The 20070-nt window shown below is 40.0% G+C and overlaps 2 protein-coding genes across 6 annotated transcripts in view; one reads left to right on the top strand and one right to left on the bottom strand.

Annotated features, from left to right (window-relative positions):
* Positions 1-20070, top strand: part of LOC125236272 (unconventional myosin-XVIIIa) — a 318921-nt gene that overhangs the window by 105694 nt on the left and 193157 nt on the right. For 4 of the 5 annotated variants that reach the window (XM_048142988.1, XM_048142986.1, XM_048142990.1 and 1 more), the window contains 7 exons: positions 13031-13213; positions 13661-13840; positions 14320-14444; positions 16032-16169; positions 16792-16935; positions 17278-17507; positions 18105-18246. In XM_048142988.1, the coding sequence (XP_047998945.1) occupies positions 13031-13213; positions 13661-13840; positions 14320-14444; positions 16032-16169; positions 16792-16935; positions 17278-17507; positions 18105-18246 (1142 nt within the window). Of the gene's footprint in view, positions 1-13030; positions 13214-13660; positions 13841-13963; positions 14081-14319; positions 14445-16031; positions 16170-16791; positions 16936-17277; positions 17508-18104; positions 18247-20070 lie in introns of those variants that run through there. The other variant, XM_048142991.1, reaches the window with a different exon arrangement.
* Positions 18918-20015, bottom strand: LOC125236276. The gene is made up of 2 exons (XM_048142999.1): positions 19862-20015; positions 18918-19234 (listed from the first exon to the last, which is right to left on the bottom strand). Exons 1-2 carry the CDS (start codon positions 19950-19952, stop codon positions 18984-18986), a joined length of 342 nt encoding a protein of 113 aa, XP_047998956.1. The 5' UTR covers positions 19953-20015; the 3' UTR covers positions 18918-18983.

Here is a 20070-nt window from a genome sequence, read left to right as displayed (position 1 = left end):
TAATGCCCCTAGCGGTACACTGATACCATTCTACCCCATGGACGTATTGGACGTATGGATGGGAACCATGTTAATGATCTGAGAATATACTGATAGGGAGTAAAGACAGGCGAGAAAGTCAAAGGTCTTTGTAGGTTTTACTTCCTTAGACCTCAAACAAGGTTGTTAATGTATGTTTTCTAGCACTTAAAGAGCGTAATGGCCGTTAGGAAAAGAGTAGTCTAGAGGTTCTGCATCCTTAATGGTCTTAATAAACTGAGCTGTAAAACTCCTTATGGAAAGCAAATGCCTATTTAGGGGAGACAGGGGCTGGTTGTCACACAGATAGGTTGTCACAAATGGCAATGGTTCCTAACCTAAGCCAAGAATGCTATGGTAACATTCGAAAGAAATGATTATTTTTTGCAGCTACTTGTCACTAACGTTACTATAGTTTCTTGGTTCAACAGAAATTTTCGTTTGTGAAAACCTACCTCTGTGACAACCAACCTCGGTCTCCCCTTGAATGATTATTTAAATATTTATATTTAAAATCTAAGGAAAGGGATAATCCACAACAGGCAGTTACATCAGAAGCATAATGTAAACTAAGATAAACTCATGAGCATACGCTGCGTAAGTCACAACCGCTATCTCGCCGCAAACATCAGAATATTGATTTTACTATTACCACTTTCTATTTACTACCGTCCAGAGACTAATGCAAGGACACTAAGCGCGCTGTCCGATAAGGTGGTTTACGGTGTCGCCGTACCTTGTTTACTGGTGTTCCGGGTACCCCGGGTCTCCGCTTTGTCTCAGCTGCCGGGACGTAAAGAACCACTTTAGCTCTTACTCCGGAGTGTTAAGAACCAGCGTGCGTGCGTAAGCTTATCGGTTCACGCATTTGTCGAAGCCGCTGTCTGTTTTATATTCTCTCGTTTTACAAATTTTCAGTTTTGCTGAGAATTGCAACACAGCCGGTTTTATTTAGTTTGAAATATAGATAATTAGGCAACTGTGTTAGATTGTAGTAGTTAATCACTGCTTTTATTTACTGTGTTGAAAACAGATATAATAATTATATTTAGCTGTGGCACAAGTACGGATGTAATTTATGTCTTAACAGATAATTGCATTGAGTCAAGTAGCGTAGGAAGGTACATGTGTAAAGCAAGCTTCCTCGTCCGTGTGTTCGTGTGTGGGCTCACCTGTCTTTGCACTTTGTCATTCCCTTCCCAACTTACCCACTAAAGTATGACCTCTTGATCATTAACAACTATTTGAAGTCAAAGACCGCATGTTACTGGTTTGTCCAAAGCCTTTGGCAAGCATTGACACAGGTATATACTTAGGGTCTATATCTAATACGGATAGTCATTAGCAGCACTTTTTGCAGATTACCTTTAAGCTAGCTTGGCTTATTCTACGCGTTGTTAATATCACAAAAAATAAAACTACTTTTCACAAGGATTATCGCTAACTTTGGTAATGTACTTGTGAGTTCAAACGTCAATGTCTAATACAGTAACAGGAAACCGTATCGTATTTTGACGAAGTTGAATAAAAAATCAAAGGTTCTACGAATCTGAAAACACAATGTTATATTCATAATAGTTATGAGAGATATAATTTGTTCTGTCGTTCTAAAAAAATATAGTTTATTTTGATTTTATTTAAGGGCAGTTTTCGTTTTGCAGCAACTTAATGCTGAAATGGTCTACCTCCTCCATAAAGAAAGAAAATGTTGTTTAATCGTAAAGAGATTCCGAATAAATATAATTAAATAGGAAAAAACGGACGAAGTTCGTGTTATTTGTGTTCTAATTTTTGCTCCATAAAAGTATTTCATTTCTTACGCGTAAAATTATCCGTAATAGCCGCCTTTACACAGTCGCTCTATCGCGCGTTCTTTGGAGCGTAGCGTACACGATAACGCGCGGGTAAGCTTGTGCGCGCCAAGTAAGTTTTTTTAGCGCGCGGTCTTTCCCTTCCCCTCCCGCCAGCTTTACACGCGCATTCTTTCACACCAATCGTGTGTGTATTACGCGCGATAGAGCGTCTGTGTAAAGGCGGCTAATCGAACTAGTAGCGGTAACATTAATTTCTTGATAAATTATTATAAATAGGTGACATTTGCCGCATTCCACGATTATGCCGTTCAATCGGTCACTTTTTATCAACGAGATTGACAGATTCAGCACCCGCATCCAATCTACGATAATGTCATAATAGTAATAGCTGCAGTTCACATATCCATCATATGTACAGTCAACCAATCTGACCCCTAGGCCACTGTAGAACCCTTTCACAGTAAAAGTCAAACTGACTTCAATAGCAAATAAAGCCCGGTGTCAATACGACAGGGTTCTAGAATGCCCTAGGATTCTAATTGGTTGACTGTACGTTGCCTTTATGAACGACGCTAACGATCAGGTTGTTAACTCATCACAGTTTCAGTGCACCAATAAAGCACTTAAACGAGCTGTTTTCGCTTTCCATCAGAAATTGCATCACTTGATGACTAAACTTCACTTTTATTTTTAAAGCCAAGTGTAAAGTGCGCTGTGGGTGTCAATTGCTCAGCAAGCTTTGTCTTAAAATAACTTCATTTTTTGATTACCTACATTTGATATTTAGAAATCGATCGTGGAAATCTCCTAGTCCTCTAGGCAAGCGTGCAACCTTTGACCCTCCGTATATCGTTTCGTGGTTTACCCTTATACATAGTTTTTCCGTGTTAGCGCGGCTGAGCCAATTGAGTATCGTTCGCTACTGTTCGCTTCTGTACTTTGGCTAGAGGGCCAGATCAGAATATCCACAGAACTATAGGACAGTAATGTAATATACGCTGATTTTCATAATACTCAAATAACCTTTATGAACCGCTGTATGTAATACCTAGGTACATTTAGCTATAACTAACACCTCATCCGCGCCTAGTTGTATATGTATATCACTTAGCACCGCACGCCTTGTAATTTCAATGGGAATGCAGTTGACTGAGTCGAAAGCGGATACGCGAGCTAATAATATTCCGAATAGGCCGAAGTACTATCATTTGAGACAAGAAAATACTGTTCACACGGTGTGAAGTGTGAACAGAACTTTACCAGTGTTAGGGCTGCGACAAACTAGCATCTTAAGATTGGAAAGTAATTCTGAAACTCACTCCATTTCTTCAAAAATAAGAAGCTTTCATTAAGACAATGGTCGCTGTTTCTGTAGTCAGGCACTAATAAAATATTTTTCATGTTTTCAACAACTTGTTTTAATGGCTTCATAGGTATTATTGGTTTATTCAAAGCCGTTTCATTTCCTTTTAAATTAAGACGCAAAGATGTTACTTATATCGTCATTGCAAAGTTGACGCAAATCGCTGATAAGAATCCCAACGGTTACTGCAGGGTTAGCACATGATTACCGCGAGAGTACGTCGCCGCGAGATAGACTACCTGTCCTTATGTCATTAATACAGTTAGAAGAAGACGTGTGATCTATCTCGCGGCGACATACTCCCGCGGCAATCATGTGCTAGGCCTACAGTGGAGTCGCGATCCGTCTGCCCCGGCCCCTACCGCATCGCTTGACAAGTTTCCACACGACTCATGTTAATACCGCGTATAATTCGTGGCTCGCGTAATGCCTCCAAATTGGCATGTTTGCTCGAAACTGATTTCGCTCGTTCCTCTGTGTTCCTCAGACTAAGTGAAAATTACTTACAATTTGTAGTAAATGCCGGTGTTGAGGGCAAAATTGATTCCGTGTGGCTTGACGTAACGCGACCTTATGCTAATAGCGGTTTAACTTGTAATATTACGTGTCTTGAAAACTGAAAGGAGATGTTCGAACGAATAATTTAAAAGTTGAGTACAAAATCAGGTGTGTCTAAAAACACAATGAAACTAAAACTATACTATAAATCTACCTTTAAATTCTTCCTGAAAGTACCTGATTTCAAGTGCAACGGGGCCTTCCCCACACCCGGCTCGGGAAAACTGGTGGGAAAGCCTCGATCATCAAAATAAATCTAAACTTAATAAACCTTGCAGACTTGCTCTGCCAAAAAAACTTAATAACGAAACGAAACAAGGTGCTACTGGTGATTCTCCTCAAGGATTCAGGTTCTAAATGGAAATGGAATAAAACGGTTAGTTGTGACACACAGTTTTATTTTGATGAAAGAACACAATGCAAAGTACAGCTTGTAAATCAGCAATAAAAGCTTAAGCTTAGCACCTTAACTAAAATAACATTGCCAGGCGATAGAGCTGGGCCGTGCAAATATGGTTCTGAGTGATTTACAAGCATTGCCTAAAACTGGTTAGTCCCTAAGTATCAGTGCCAACATACATGATAGAAACTAAAATTTACTTAAACTTAACATTTGCTTCCAGGTAAGAGAAATGCCACCAACCTTCAAGCCAGAAGTTACCGCTGCACATGCAAGCCATCCTTCAGTGAACCGAAGTGGTCGCCCCAGGCGCAATCATTCAAAAGAGCACCACCGCAACCAAAGCTTCAGCCTACGGCAAGCATCCTCTTCACCGGAGACCCCTTCGGGTGCAACATTCAATTTGGAGAAACTAAATGAAGCTCAAATCTTGAGATCTTGAGAACAATTTTGAAGAGCTCGAAATTTAACCACAAATAAATTTAAAATTCAAAATCTAAAATGTAAAATAAATTAAATCTGATAAATCAATTAAATCTGATAAATAGATAAATTGATAAATCAATTAAATAAATTCCAGTCAGCTGAAATAGAAAAAAACCTTTATTAGACAATGGAAATGTGGCCTAACCTTATCATATGAATAATTAATATTCTGGATTGCTTACCAGCTGGAAGTGTAGAAGTCTCATATCTTCCAGCTCTGACATCCCTTCCCGCCACATAATAACATCAGGAGACTGGAAATGGAGACACATGGTCAAGATTTACAAAAACCAAGATCACACAAAGAAATTAAATCAATGTTACTTGAACAAGATTCTACTCACAGTCCATGGACAAAATACAATTCTGAGGACCCTTGAGGCCCTGCAGAAAAGGACTCTTGCTGCTCCATAATTTGGTTTCCTGCTTCACATCATAGATGATCCGCGATATCATAAAGTAGCCACTGGAGGCCTACGACCTGTACCGGAGCCAGCTAACAAGTGAGGAGGAAATGATCTCAAAATCCTCACGACCTTGGGAGGCTTGGGGATACCAAATAGAACGACAACCTCAGCAATCGTTTGCTGTAATAAATTTATATTTACTGAAATATCTAATGTGTAAAATTCCACCTAATTTTCTAACCATATTCTAGCAACTTCCTAATTTATAAATCAAATATTTATTGTAAATTCTAAATTAATTAATATCATGAAAATCATACACATTTCTATATTGGCAACAACCCTTGTTGACAGATGATTCTCATTGGATACAGACCTGTCATCCATATCGATTTCAGTTGCTAGATCAATTAAAGTCCTTGCCATGCGCAAAAACTTATGTTTGAGACAAACCTAAAAACGTCGTTGTACTAAAAATGTGCAATGTCACAATACCCCTCTCCCTGCTGTAGCGTTTTACCAAGGGTAAAACGCTCGCTGTCCTCAGCGACTACCTAACCATGTGTCACAAAAGTAAGGAAAAAAAACGAACACACCTCGACCATACTGAGTATGGGAGAAACACATAACAGAAAAGAACAGCGATTGCTGTAGTTATCGAGATCCTGTCCCAAAAAAAAACAACCAATCCACAAAACCAAATAACTAAACGTCCTAAAAGTGAATCTCGAACCCACGCAACACCACAAAATAAAAAACCTAGTGTGGTTTCCGAACCATCAAAAAATAACCCACACTACAAAACTAACCCAACAGAAAAACATTCCTTTGGCTTTACCAGTACAACTTCTCAGTTGCGCTGGAAAAACCAAAACCAACAGCCAGGACCGATGTTCAGCACACCCAAACATTCTCCGCTAGACCGGGCAAAATAAAAATCCAAAATGATTCCCACTTCCAAGTTTACTGTCATAAACTTGAGAAGCTCATAATTAAATTCAAAATAAAATTCCAATCCGAAAATATAAATCCATAATCCAAAATCAAAATTCCCTGACGGTTCACCAACAAAAAAAAATACCATTCCTCCTAACACACGGTTGAATTGGCAACATTGTGCTGTTCCAACTCTTCCGTAAACAAACCAAAAAAACATAACAAACCGTCACGGGGGCCTTCGAGTTGGTGGAACAAAGACTCCCACCCAACTCTCCGGATCACAAAATCCTATACAACTCTGAGGTTGCAACATGCCCGAGACCTCCACCGTTTGGTTGAGACTCACCAAAAAATATGTATCGCACGCCAGGCATGATTGGCGGCGATACCCCAAAACCGCGTGCGCCACCCCACCGCCTCCATGGCATGGGAAAAGCAGCACGGAACGCAAAATGTACCCACCAGCGAGTACCCGATCGACACCACAAAAGGCAAGAACCCCGTACGGAGCGCATCCAAAAGGGGATGCAAGAAGTAGGCAGTGCGACCGCGCCCTGCCATACCTCACCACTCCTGGGTATGGACCTCATGTCGACCACAAATCGCGCCAACACGACGCTCGGGTGTGGTAAGCACCCGCAAAAAAAAACTCCATCCGAAAAAACAGGCCGTATCAAGGATCGCTCAAACATAAAAATGAACCAGATTGTGTCGCCCCTTTCATACTTCACGCATTTCAGAGAACTGTTCCAGGAACCCTTTCATCCCTCACACAAACAAAATAGTAGTGAAAACAGACTTTGCTGTTCACCACGTTCCATACAAAAAGTCGTGATTGAATATTTTCACCACAATATTCAACACTTCAAACGAAACAACCAAAGAGTGACACGATATGGCGTAAGCGAGGGCGTTAACTCTGGCGGCAAGGTGAAAGGAAAAGAAAACCCGGACCTTGCGTCCAAAGAAAACCTCCACCTCAAACTTACCCAAAAAACAATCTCTAAATCCTTGAATACGCCACAAAACCAAATCCAAGTTTTCACAAAACCAAGCTAAAACAAGCGCCCTTAAATGAATCCGCACGTTGCGAGACATTTAAATTTAAAACTGGCGCTAAACCCACGTTGTAACCTTAAATAAATCTAAACATAAAACCGAGCGTTTATTTAACCGCTCAAGTTACGACAAACTTGGATCAAAAAACACGCATCCGAACGTACCCCTCGTTGAACTTATCTTGTCTGTGGTCTGTGCCTCTAAAAAAAACTAAATGTCAACAAAATATTTGTCGTTACCTACAAAATTACTAATATCTGCCGTTTTTATTGCTACAAATTAATAAAACAACACTTAATTCAACTACAAAATCATGGAAAACTAACATGAGTGTGATAAACGTACGATAATCTAAAGGAATGACTAAAATTTATTCAGAAATGCTAACTGGAATGCAAATAATTTTACTACTAACAGCAGGTGAATATCTCGAATAATAAGGAAAGGGAGTTGTCCTTTATCCTCCTCTTTTCCCTCACACTCCAAACTAAATGACAAACAGCACAAAATTGTCTTCTAAACATTATATTTAGATGACTAAACATGTATATTATTCTTACTAAATTCCATTGACTTTGTTACAGATCACTAGAAACTGTACTAAATCTTAAGAAATATACACCACAAAAGCAACTAGGCACCTAGCAACAGCTACAACTGGACCACAGACTACAGGAAATGTCTACAAAAGAAAACCAAAATATGAACATCAGAGGAACATGGGCACTGATAATGTGTTGAAAAGCATAACTCCCAACGGAAACCTTCCACTTACATGGAGAAGCAACATAATCATTTGCCGGAAACCAACAACATTGCAGCTGCCGGACACTCAAAAACTCAGGCTGTTCCTGCACTTCCAACCATTACCGGTGTCGTCCCGGACTGAAGTCACCTGTATAAGTTCAACGGGCACAAAATTGAAATTGCCACTGTATAATAAGTTTAACTCAAAAGAAACTCAAATATGATGGCACCGACTTACAACTTGAAGTGATACTGTTGTGTTATAATTTATAATAAGCAATGTTGATTTTAATTACTGTGTATTTACTAAATTTCTACTTTTCCAGCTCTGTGTAAGTCTCACTATATAACCTTAAATGAACAAGCAAACAAATGAGTTAATTGTTGTGTACCTCTTATGAACTCAAAGAAAATAACCAAATACAACTAAATGAACATCAACGGTATGACCAAAATTTCAAATTTGTACATTTTCCAAGTTGCAGTCTAAACAAAGTTCAAAATTATCAAATACTGCCAAATGTATGTTCCAAAATTTTACAAAACTAATTTAATTTGCTTTCTAAACAAAATAGCACACCTAATTATTTTGAAATTTTATAGCTAAATGTTTTGTCACAAACCACTAACTTTTGAGTTTAAACTTTACACTTATTATACATCCAAAATACCTCGAAATTACATGGCAACTTCTACACAAACTTAAAACAACCCCCATGAACTTCCCCTTAACAAAATCATAAAAAGTCAATTACAGTACTTACAAAACTTCGCCCAAAATATTTGAACACAAGTAGCCAAATTACTCAAAAATATTCACAAAATGCTTAACTTCACGAAAGATATTCAAAATGACTTTGGCCTAAGCCCTAAAATACTATCTTTCAGGCATAAAAAGTTACAAAACGTACACAAAGTTTGACACTTCAAAACCTGGCTACTTCCTGTAAAAAATGTCAGCACCATTTGTACCAACTGAAAATCTAAGCACTTATCTCTCAAATTTCACAATAATATCTTAATAAAGTGCAGCAAAACGGGCAAAAAACATTGTGAAGCAGCTAAAGCTCACCTCAATTTACAACAGTGTGTGCATAAGGCAAAACACAGCTCAAAATGGATCACTAAAGCGTAAGTACTACAAAACTTTCATTATCACTATGTATGGCACTGAAAAAAATGAATTCTTGAGGAAAATACCACCCTTAAATACAGAACAAAACGAAAAAAGAGTTGGGCGCCATTGAAACGGGGCCTTCCCCACACCCGGCTCGGGAAAACTGGTGGGAAAGCCTCGATCATCAAAATAAATCTAAACTTAATAAACCTTGCAGACTTGCTCTGCCAAAAAAACTTAATAACGAAACGAAACAAGGTGCTACTGGTGATTCTCCTCAAGGATTCAGGTTCTAAATGGAAATGGAATAAAACGGTTAGTTGTGACACACAGTTTTATTTTGATGAAAGAACACAATGCAAAGTACAGCTTGTAAATCAGCAATAAAAGCTTAAGCTTAGCACCTTAACTAAAATAACATTGCCAGGCGATAGAGCTGGGCCGTGCAAATATGGTTCTGAGTGATTTACAAGCATTGCCTAAAACTGGTTAGTCCCTAAGTATCAGTGCCAACATACATGATAGAAACTAAAATTTACTTAAACTTAACATTTGCTTCCAGGTAAGAGAAATGCCACCAACCTTCAAGCCAGAAGTTACCGCTGCACATGCAAGCCATCCTTCAGTGAACCGAAGTGGTCGCCCCAGGCGCAATCATTCAAAAGAGCACCACCGCAACCAAAGCTTCAGCCTACGGCAAGCATCCTCTTCACCGGAGACCCCTTCGGGTGCAACATTCAATTTGGAGAAACTAAATGAAGCTCAAATCTTGAGATCTTGAGAACAATTTTGAAGAGCTCGAAATTTAACCACAAATAAATTTAAAATTCAAAATCTAAAATGTAAAATAAATTAAATCTGATAAATCAATTAAATCTGATAAATAGATAAATTGATAAATCAATTAAATAAATTCCAGTCAGCTGAAATAGAAAAAAACCTTTATTAGACAATGGAAATGTGGCCTAACCTTATCATATGAATAATTAATATTCTGGATTGCTTACCAGCTGGAAGTGTAGAAGTCTCATATCTTCCAGCTCTGACATCCCTTCCCGCCACATAATAACATCAGGAGACTGGAAATGGAGACACATGGTCAAGATTTACAAAAACCAAGATCACACAAAGAAATTAAATCAATGTTACTTGAACAAGATTCTACTCACAGTCCATGGACAAAATACAATTCTGAGGACCCTTGAGGCCCTGCAGAAAAGGACTCTTGCTGCTCCATAATTTGGTTTCCTGCTTCACATCATAGATGATCCGCGATATCATAAAGTAGCCACTGGAGGCCTACGACCTGTACCGGAGCCAGCTAACAAGTGAGGAGGAAATGATCTCAAAATCCTCACGACCTTGGGAGGCTTGGGGATACCAAATAGAACGACAACCTCAGCAATCGTTTGCTGTAATAAATTTATATTTACTGAAATATCTAATGTGTAAAATTCCACCTAATTTTCTAACCATATTCTAGCAACTTCCTAATTTATAAATCAAATATTTATTGTAAATTCTAAATTAATTAATATCATGAAAATCATACACATTTCTATATTGGCAACAACCCTTGTTGACAGATGATTCTCATTGGATACAGACCTGTCATCCATATCGATTTCAGTTGCTAGATCAATTAAAGTCCTTGCCATGCGCAAAAACTTATGTTTGAGACAAACCTAAAAACGTCGTTGTACTAAAAATGTGCAATGTCACACAAGTAAGAGGATGGGTCAAGAAAAACAAAATCCAGGCCGGTTTTCCTCCTCATCTTTAATTTTTAACCCCCGACGCAAAAAAGAAGGGGTGTTATAAGTTTGACGCGTCTGTTTGTGTGTTTGTCTGTCTGTCTGTCTGTTTGTCTGTCTATCTGTGTGTGTGTCTGTCTGTGGCATCGTAGCTCCCGAACGGATGAACCGATTTAGATTTAGTTTTTTTGTCTGAAAGCTGAGTTAGTCGGGAGTGTTCTTAGCCATGTTTCATGAAAATCGGTGTACCATGTCGCGGTCGGGGGTTTTTACAAAATTTTAATACCTCATAAGATTCCCTGATACTGCTTCTGGCTTCTGGGTTTCAGGAGGTTAAGTCTGTGAGAGTCGGACATACCCGATTTCTCGGGTCATTGGTTTCCTCCTGGGTTATCAAGGAAACGGAAAAGTCTTAAATTTTAATAGTCAACGAACATGTAGTCCAAAAATTATAATGAATTAAAATGATATCTTTTAGCAGCGACATCAAAGGCGTTACTAAAGTAAAATCCATAAACCTACGGACCAAATTGACAAGTAAGTGTGAAGGAATGTTGCCACAGTTTGGCCAGTGTCGTTCTTATCGATATTAAAATTATTATTACATCGTAGATTTAAGGTGCACCCAGACGGGACAATGAAATTGGCAATTTGATCGGCTAATCAATATACCAACTTTTTCTGTGATTTCGACAGATCAAAAGGTCTGTAGACCGCTAATTAGAGATATTTTTTTTATTTCGAAGCAGCAATAATATTATTCGAAAATTATATAGATATTTATGATATACTTGCCATAGCGTGACATATAATTTATTATCGTCGGACATGGCATTTTATTTTTTACCTACAGGCTCGGAAACCTTTTTATGTTTTAAAACTAGTGGGTAAAAATGCATGGTATTCATCCACTACCTCGAAGATACATAGAACAAACCAAAATGTGTACCTCTTATTTGAAACTCATATACTTATTATTGATTTAAACTTGTCTGTTGTATGTACTTTAAAACTTGTCGATATATTGTTATCGACATATACCCTTCCCTATTTTAATTTTGCTGTTCCTGGTATCATTTTACCTGTCAGTCATTTGTCAATTTAGTCCGTAGGATTATGAATTTTACTTTAATATCTATCTTTGTTCCCATTTGGCAGATATTTATAGAAAAATGCTTGTCTGATTGGCGATCAGTGATCACACATGTGATGGTAGTTATTAATAATGACCGCTAATATCACACCTTTTACGGATCGCACCGACCTTCCATTCACTCTGTTTACAGCTTATGACAGACGCCAGTGCTGCAGTCCTATTAAACAGTACTATGACTTGATACATCAGATCAACGCGCAGGTACCTAATGCAAAAGGTGCTCAAAAATTTGAGCATTCATTCTAGCAGGGCATTGATCATTCGCAGTTTTTAGGCAGCTTCGAGGATTGGTCACTAAGGCACTGGTTCCACCGCGAGCTAGTAAGCTATGAGCTATCGGCCATAAAAACGAACAAAAGATAAGCACTCCCGTGCAAATAAAAGAGACGGCGATATTAATAGCTCACCGCTGGGCGAGTAGCTATAAACATCGCCATGTCTCTTTTATTTGCACGGGAGCGACTATCTTTTGTTCGTTTTTAGAGCCGATAGCTCATAGTTTACTAGCTCGCGGTGGGACCAGTGCCTAAGGCAAGAGACATGGCGATGTTTATATGTAGTTACTCGCCCAGCGGTGAGCTATCAAAATCGCCGTGTCTCTTTTATTTGCACGGGCTGCTTATCTTTTGTTCGTTTTTTATAGCCGATAGCTCATAGCTTACTAGCTCGCGATGGGACCAGTGCCTAAAGAAACTAGGTACTAAAATCTTTCACTATTTGACTTTGTCCTGTAAAATTTTCCTATAAGTAAAAGAGTAGTCGGTTGTTTAAATGACGGTACTGAAACCTCTACGTTCACTGTGTCTTCTATTGCGGCCATTGACGACGCTCCGGCGAGTTACGCACAATACGCACGTTGCACAAGCGACTAGGGAATTAGCTGTAGGTTGAAGCCCAATGCTGTCTTAATCGTACTTGTTGTGTTTCCTAATATCCTCTACATTAAGATGAGCTTTCCCCTTTTAAACATTTTCTCATGTCTTTAACATTTTGAGTGATGGGTTGCTCTTGTTCGTATCTCGCCAGTTTTTTTAATAACAACTTTGCATCTGGGTTCTTTAAATTTGATTCATAATAGATTGCTTTCTGTTATATAGGTACTTAGTTGAACGACTTATCTCTATGACTCTTGCAGGAAATACATTTAAAAACTATTCCTATGTAGACAGATTTTTTAGCAACGTTCTAATTTATTTTTTTCCTTGTCCACAGGCAAAATCAGAAGAGCAGTTAGCATGCGAGAAAGAATGGCTGAAAGCTGGGCACATGTGGCTCGCACACCGAGGCGGGTTCACTGCCGTAGTGCGAGAGGGGGACGCCGACGCCGGCCGTGCCAGAGTGAGGGTGCTGCAGACTGGGGAGGTGCTCACTGTCGATGAAGATGATCTGGAGAAGGTATGTCCATTAGAATGAAGTTGACTGGTGTAATAATTGCTGGAGGCTGGAAGGTGTCTAGCGCATCGTGGCGGGTTCACTACCGTGGTGCGAGAGGGGGACGCCGACGCTGGCCGTGCCAGAGTGAGGGTGCTGCGGACTGGGGAGGTGCTCACTGTTGATGAAGGTGATCTGGAGAAGATATGTCCATTAGAATGAATTTGACTGGTGTAATAATTGCTAAAGGCTGGAAGGTGGCTCGCATATCGCGATGGGTTGACTGCCGAGAGAAGGTGACACACGCTAGCCGCGCAAGAGTGACTGTACTGCAGACTCAATTACTAAAAAACAAGCCGAAAGCGAGCGAATGCGAGTTTTTATCTATGGCGTCATTCATGTTTACATGTATTGTTGTTTCAAGCATCATAAAATCCTGTTACATTCTTCAATCTTTCTTCCGTGTTCCAGGCCAATCCGCCGCAGATGGAACGCTGCGAAGATATAGCTTCACTACGCTGCTTGAACGAGTGCGGCGCTCTAAACGTGCTACGTTCGCGTCACGCCGCCGGGCTACCTCACGCCCGCGCGGGCCATGCACTCCTGGTCCTTGGGCCGCCTAAGCGCAGCTCACCGATTTATACTGAGAAGGTAATACTTATGGCCTCCTGCTTGAGCAAGATCTGAATGTGTCCTCGACTCGCCTGAACGTAGTTCCCCCTTACACTGAGAATACATCATTACTTGCACCTCGTCTATTGCGCTGCTTGAATGAATGCGGCGCGTTAAATGTCCTACGTTCACGTCACCGGGTTGGCACACGTCCGTGCTGGTCATGCACTCCTGGTTCTCGGCCCGCTTAAGAGCAGCTCACCCGTCGATACTGAAAAGGTACCTCATTTTAGCCATAGCCTCATTCTTAAACGAAATCAGAAGGTGCTCAAAATAACTAGTTTATTTCTTAAACGACACCAGCATCAACTCAATAATACCGAACATTCGGTTTCAGCTCTGGGGCAGCACCTAACTAAATTCTTCTTATCCCTGTTTTATCTATCTTCATGCCCAAGTTATCGAACTGTGATGATCTTCGATATTTCTAGCCTAATTTCTGCTGTCGAATGTTTCAGGTGGCAGCGATGTTCCGCGGCTGCCGTGCCGACGACATGCCACCGCACATATTCGCGGCAGCACAGTCTGCCCATCGTTGCATGTTGGCTTCGCGGCGTGACCGCGCCATCGTCTTCACTGGGAGGTGAGTTTCTCGACTGCCAACTCTTTCAGGTGACAGCGAGGTTCCGCAGATGACATGCCTCCGTGACTTCTACGGACATCTCTGCTCATTCAGGCTATTAATTATGTTCAACGAGATATAAATTAAAAATATATATTTAAAATTAATCATGCAGTAAAATGAAGAATGAAAAGAATGTCAAGTTAATCGTTACATAGCATAGCGTATCTAGGTATTGTATAATCCCATAAATTTACTAAAATACTGCCATTAACTGAAATTCGAAACGTCCTAACATGCAAAATCCATGATTACATTTGCTCTATAATTTCCCAGCCGCGCATATAACAGTGTAAATGTATGCACCTACAAAATGCGTTTCTAATGCACGATTTACAACCTGGCTTTAGGACTTAATAGATAATTACTTTTGTCGTAAATTGCTACCGCCGATCGTATCATAACCCGCCTGGATAATATCCTTTATTAGGGCCCTTTTATACGGTGCGAGAACTAGTAAGCGAGTTTCATTACACTGCGCTTTTTGATTGGTCGCCTGAACTGACGTTAAGCTTAATGATCCGCAATGTAACTAAAATCGTATGCGGGCTCGCGCGTCGTCTGAATCAGCCTTAACTTACCACTTTATTCTTGTATACTAAGTTAAACCTTTATTAATACAGTTAAGGTACGGTTTTGATTAGTAGTGGAAGTAGATTGTTATCCTTCCCAGTGTACCTAAAAGGCGTTAAACTAGAAATTATAGCAGAATGTGATAACAAAATTGGTTTCATGTTGCGCATGCACACAGATCATTGATATACTCTGTTTAAGTGTTTATGCTCAAATAAAGCCATAAATGCAACCTTGTTTTATTATTGTAAGGTTTATTTTTGTATAATCCTCATATCACCATCAGTGTTAGGATAATATTTTACATATTATTAAAGCATTAAATGATGTTCGACTTTCAAGGTTAGTTTTTACATGATATTAAATATGATTTAGAGATCAGCTCCTTTTTTTTATTTTCTTTAACCAATTTTAAACTTGTTTTGCATTCATAAACAGTCCAATCCAGTAGCGTTTTTTTACGTTTTCTCCATATGAAGCGTATGTAATTAATGTTCAATTTGTCAAAACTAAGTAAACAAGTTGGTCATTATTCAAAATCATTTTTTTATGTTATTTTTACTATTATCTTTTATTTTTATCTTCAACATGAGATACAAAACAAATTAACTGGTTAGTTTAAGTAGGTACTTAAACCGAAGAACTAAGTAACAGCAGGATCTTGAATAGGTTTTCATTTACAAGCTTGTTTTACACTGCCGTAAACGGAGTTTAAGAACCTGGTTGCTAAGATGCAATAAGACTTGAGTTCTCTAGCCGGCTTAGCCACTTCTACTGTATGCGCCAAGACGAGTTTTGGTAGTCAGATGTCACACTTGATACTTCTTCGTCGGCAAAATTTTGAGCAGAAGACACAAAATGAGCGTGAGTTCGCGAGCAACTTTTTGTAGAACCCTAGTTTACTTATTTGTAGCTATTTCCAAATGAGCCTACATGTCACAGTAACATCCATTAATGTTTTTTTTTCTTTCCCAGGTCGGGATCTGGCAAAACACTGGCCATGCGGCACTGTATCTGGTACTTAGCGAGTGCGTATCCAGCTCAAGGCTCCAAGCTCACACCTGAACGGCTGAGCGCAGCAATGGATATACTGCATATGTTTGGATCGTGTCGGTAAGTTTATGAATTACTACAGTGATTATACTATGAGATTTGAAGTTTGAATGCATCCGTAGCTAACGGATGTTACATTGAGCATGAGATAGATTGCACCTACAGGCGTAGTGCGAAAAGAATTTCTTTCGTATTTTTCCGGAAACTTTCGTATTTGTCATGCTAGTTCAAACAGTGTCAGTACGTCTTGTACTGAGACTGAATGAAATAGCATGACACATTCTTACGTTTCCGTAAGGATACGAAGGAAAAACTTTTCGCACTACATATATATCTAGTTTCAAGTTTTATTTTTCAAGTTTCAAGTTAATGATAAAACTGTCTCAATTTGAGTAAGGATTTTTAATGTATTTTTATATTTTGACATCATTTCTGGCGATTTTATTGAGCAAGATAATTGACTGTGTTTTCTAACATAGTTGCTATTTGTTGCTTAAGATTTTACTGACATAACAATAATCGATGGAATCAGGCGTTACTTTGCGGAAATCCATGTTAATCATAAACTAGAACGTTCCTTTGCTAATCCGCGAATTAATTCGCGCTTTGTTAATTCGCGGATTAGCAAAGGAACGTTCTAGTTTATGATTGACATAACAATGTTTTTTCATTTTCATTGCAGCACGGGCTCCAATCCTCACGCGTCGCGCGTGGTATCTCTGGTTTCCCTGGACTTCGAAGGTGGAGGCGCTCTAGTGTCAGCCTCCGTACAGACCTTACTGCTGGACCTGCGGCCTGGCCGGTCTCGGCTGACCGCCTTGCATACGTAAGTACTAGTTTAATATTTCTATTTATTTTCTTTCTGAATAAAGTGCGAAGATGCCATCAGAACATATCGGCCTCTTGAATTAATCGCAAAGAGTAACAGTGCCAAAGGACTGACCGGCCGAACTGGTAATTTCTGGGCCCCATTACCACTCTTATAGCCAGAGTACATAAGCTTCTTGCGAAAGTTTAACTCCCAAAATATTATGTCAGTATTTACCACGTGAGGCCACGAGGGTTGCTGAAGATAGGAAGGCGTGGCGCGAGCTCGTGAAAGCCCTTTGCACCTCTGGGGTGCCTTAGGACTACAACAATATTGATCACGTTTTCATTATCTTTCTAGACTGTTCCACGGTTGCGACGGCCGCCTTCGCCGCGAACTACTCTTCGACCAAGCGCCCGTCAACGCTCCCAACCCCTTCCTCACGTCGAGCGAGAAAGCCGACGCTCCTGCTGACTTCTCAGCATTGAAGGAAGCCTTCCAGTTACTAGGAGTTACTGAACAAGAGCAGATGGCTGTGTGGAAGATACTGGCTGCTATCTGCCATCTGGGATGGGCTGGAGTCGTCAAAGGTATGCTTCTAACTTATTCACGTCGAATGTGAAGGCTGACGTACATACTGATTTCTCAGCTCTGAGGGAAGCTTTACAGTTACTAGGAGTTACTGAGCAGGAGCAGATGGCTGTGTGGAAGATACTGGCTGCTATCTGCCATCTGGGATGGGCTGGAGTCGTCAAAGGTATGCTTCTAACTTATTCACGTCGAATGTGAAGGCTGACGTACATACTGATTTCTCAGCTCTGAGGGAAGCTTTACAGTTACTAGGAGTTACTGAGCAGGAGAAGATGGCTGTGTGGAAGATACTGGCAGCTATCTGCCATCTGGGATGGGCCGGGGTTGTTAATGGTAATCTCCTATCTTATGTCGTGTGAATCATAATTCGATAACGTCACTACATCGCTGACGGCGTTTTCGGTGGCCAGAATAAAAAAAATACACATATAATTAATCGAAAATACGTAGTCATCATACACTTTTAATACCCAAAATCTATAAATATTGGTTTTTTATGTCAAATACTATTTACAGAAGACAATCATTTATTGTGCCAAATTCGATATGATAGCCTATTGTGTATTATATTAAAGTAAACTCGTATTTTGTTTCAGCGAACTCCGGTTCAGGCATGAAGTACCAGTTCGGCAACGCGGGCCTAGCGGCGCGAGTACTCGGCGTGACTGCCGAAGAGCTTACTAGAGCTGTGTTTGTCGCCACCGGCCCTTCGTCGCCACAGCCTAACAACAACCTCAGGTAAGACAATCCCGGTTTTCATTGCCACCGGCCCATCGTCACCACAGCTAATCTAACTGTGGAGTCGCTACCGGTTATATCTGCCCACAGCCTAACAATAGCCAAAGTAACAGTTTGACAACGAGAGTACTCGGCTGAAGAACTCACTAGAGCTGTGTTTGTCGCTACCGGCCCTTTGTCGCCACAGCCTAACAACAACCTTAGGTATGATAATGTTTCCCAAGACAATTCCAGTATTCGCAACCAATGTTCATCGCCACCGGCTCGTTGTCACGACAGCTATGATAGCCTCAATCCAACACCGGTGTTTGCTATAACCGATCCCACATCCTAGCATTAACCTCATGTGCTACTTGAAGCACGAGTATTCGGTGTTACGCCTGAAGAGCAAACTAGAGCTGTGTTTGTCGCTATCTGCTCCTCTTCTCCACAGCCTGACAAAAACCTTAGCTAATTTTGCTGACATAATTTAACAAGGCAACTCCGGCGATGAACACCGCCAGCTCACTTTACTAAACTCCTTTTTCTTACTAGGCTCATTCTGGTCGGAGCAATCCTTCAAAAGCACACATTTCATAAAATACCCCAAACATACCTAAGGATTGTACATGTACAATACAAAAAAGGAGTCTTAGACTCAATAAGGGTTTTTACTAAAGACAACACACGTATCATTTATTTGCAAAGTAATTACACTTTTAATTTCGAATCACATACAATGACATTGGATTAATTTTTTATTCATCGCCGCTCTCCTTATTAAGCTCGTTCTTCTTACTAAACTGCGTCTGGTCGGAGCAATCCTTCAACAGCACACATTTCCTCGCCGCCTCGTCCCACACGCGCGTCGCGTCGCAGTCGCACCGCGAGTAGTCGCAGTAGCGGCCGATGACGCGCGCGACGGGCGCGCGACACGTGCGACGCGACATCGTGTCGTACCCACAACCGGGGGTGTATGAGAATGTTCCCGGTGGACAGGGACTCAAACCTGCAATGGGATAAAAACTTTGTCATGTCTCTGACAAATATTGACTTGACTAAAGCGCAAAAATAAAAATTTGCGTTTAAAATTGCCAGCACTTTTTAAATAATCATATAAATTAATTTGGGTGTTATGATCGTATTAAATTATACAGTACGGTCATAATCATAACACTCGCGTTAGAAAAAGACCAAAAGTAGCCTATGTCACTCTCCATCTCTTCAACTAGGTATCTCCACTTAAAAAATCTCGTCAATTCATCGCTCCGTTTTGCCGTGAAAAACGGACAAACAAATAGACACACACACACTCTCCCATTTATAATATTAGTATGGATTAAAAAAAGCTCAATAAAAAAATGTCTAATCTTACTAACCACTCAGTAGCTTTTGGTAACTCTATGTGTAGTTACCAGCTGTCACCTTTATTTTACTTGATAATAGAGTCCATTGAAAATTTTAGAGCAATTGAGTGGCTAAGGGAAATGCCGATTGGCAGTCGTTAGAAAATACCGTTGGAACATACCCATAAGTTGAATGATTGTTTTTGTAGTGGTAAAAGAAAGTAGAGAATTATTACTCAACTACAATAGTATTTAAATATAATGGTCAAGTCTCATAAAAAAATACATACATTCTCCAAATGCACCGTATATGCATTCCTCGGCATATGTCCTCCAAACACATGCACAAAGGAAAACCAAAATCACTCCGCAAGCACGCATGTTGTTTGAAATTTGTAACTCAACTAAAGGATTCAAACAAAATTTTATCTTATAAAGGCGGAGGGAAAAATAGTGTCACTTTATTTTCGCGTGAGTCCAACCAGATAGTCTTAAAATT

The sequence above is a fragment of the Leguminivora glycinivorella genome, chromosome 19 (assembly GCF_023078275.1).
Source record: "Leguminivora glycinivorella isolate SPB_JAAS2020 chromosome 19, LegGlyc_1.1, whole genome shotgun sequence".
NCBI lineage: Eukaryota > Metazoa > Arthropoda > Insecta > Lepidoptera > Tortricidae > Leguminivora > Leguminivora glycinivorella.
This window is presented reverse-complemented; position numbering and strand designations above follow the sequence as displayed.

Bases quoted from the DNA above. Each gene is read 5' to 3' on its own strand.
- LOC125236276 (XM_048142999.1), bottom strand. From the start codon at position 19,952: ATGCGTGCTTGCGGAGTGATTTTGGTTTTCCTTTGTGCATGTGTTTGG. The intron at 19,235-19,861 runs GTATGTATTTTT...ATCCCATTGCAG, and splicing joins ATACGGTGCATTTGGAGAAT to GTTTGAGTCCCTGTCCACCG.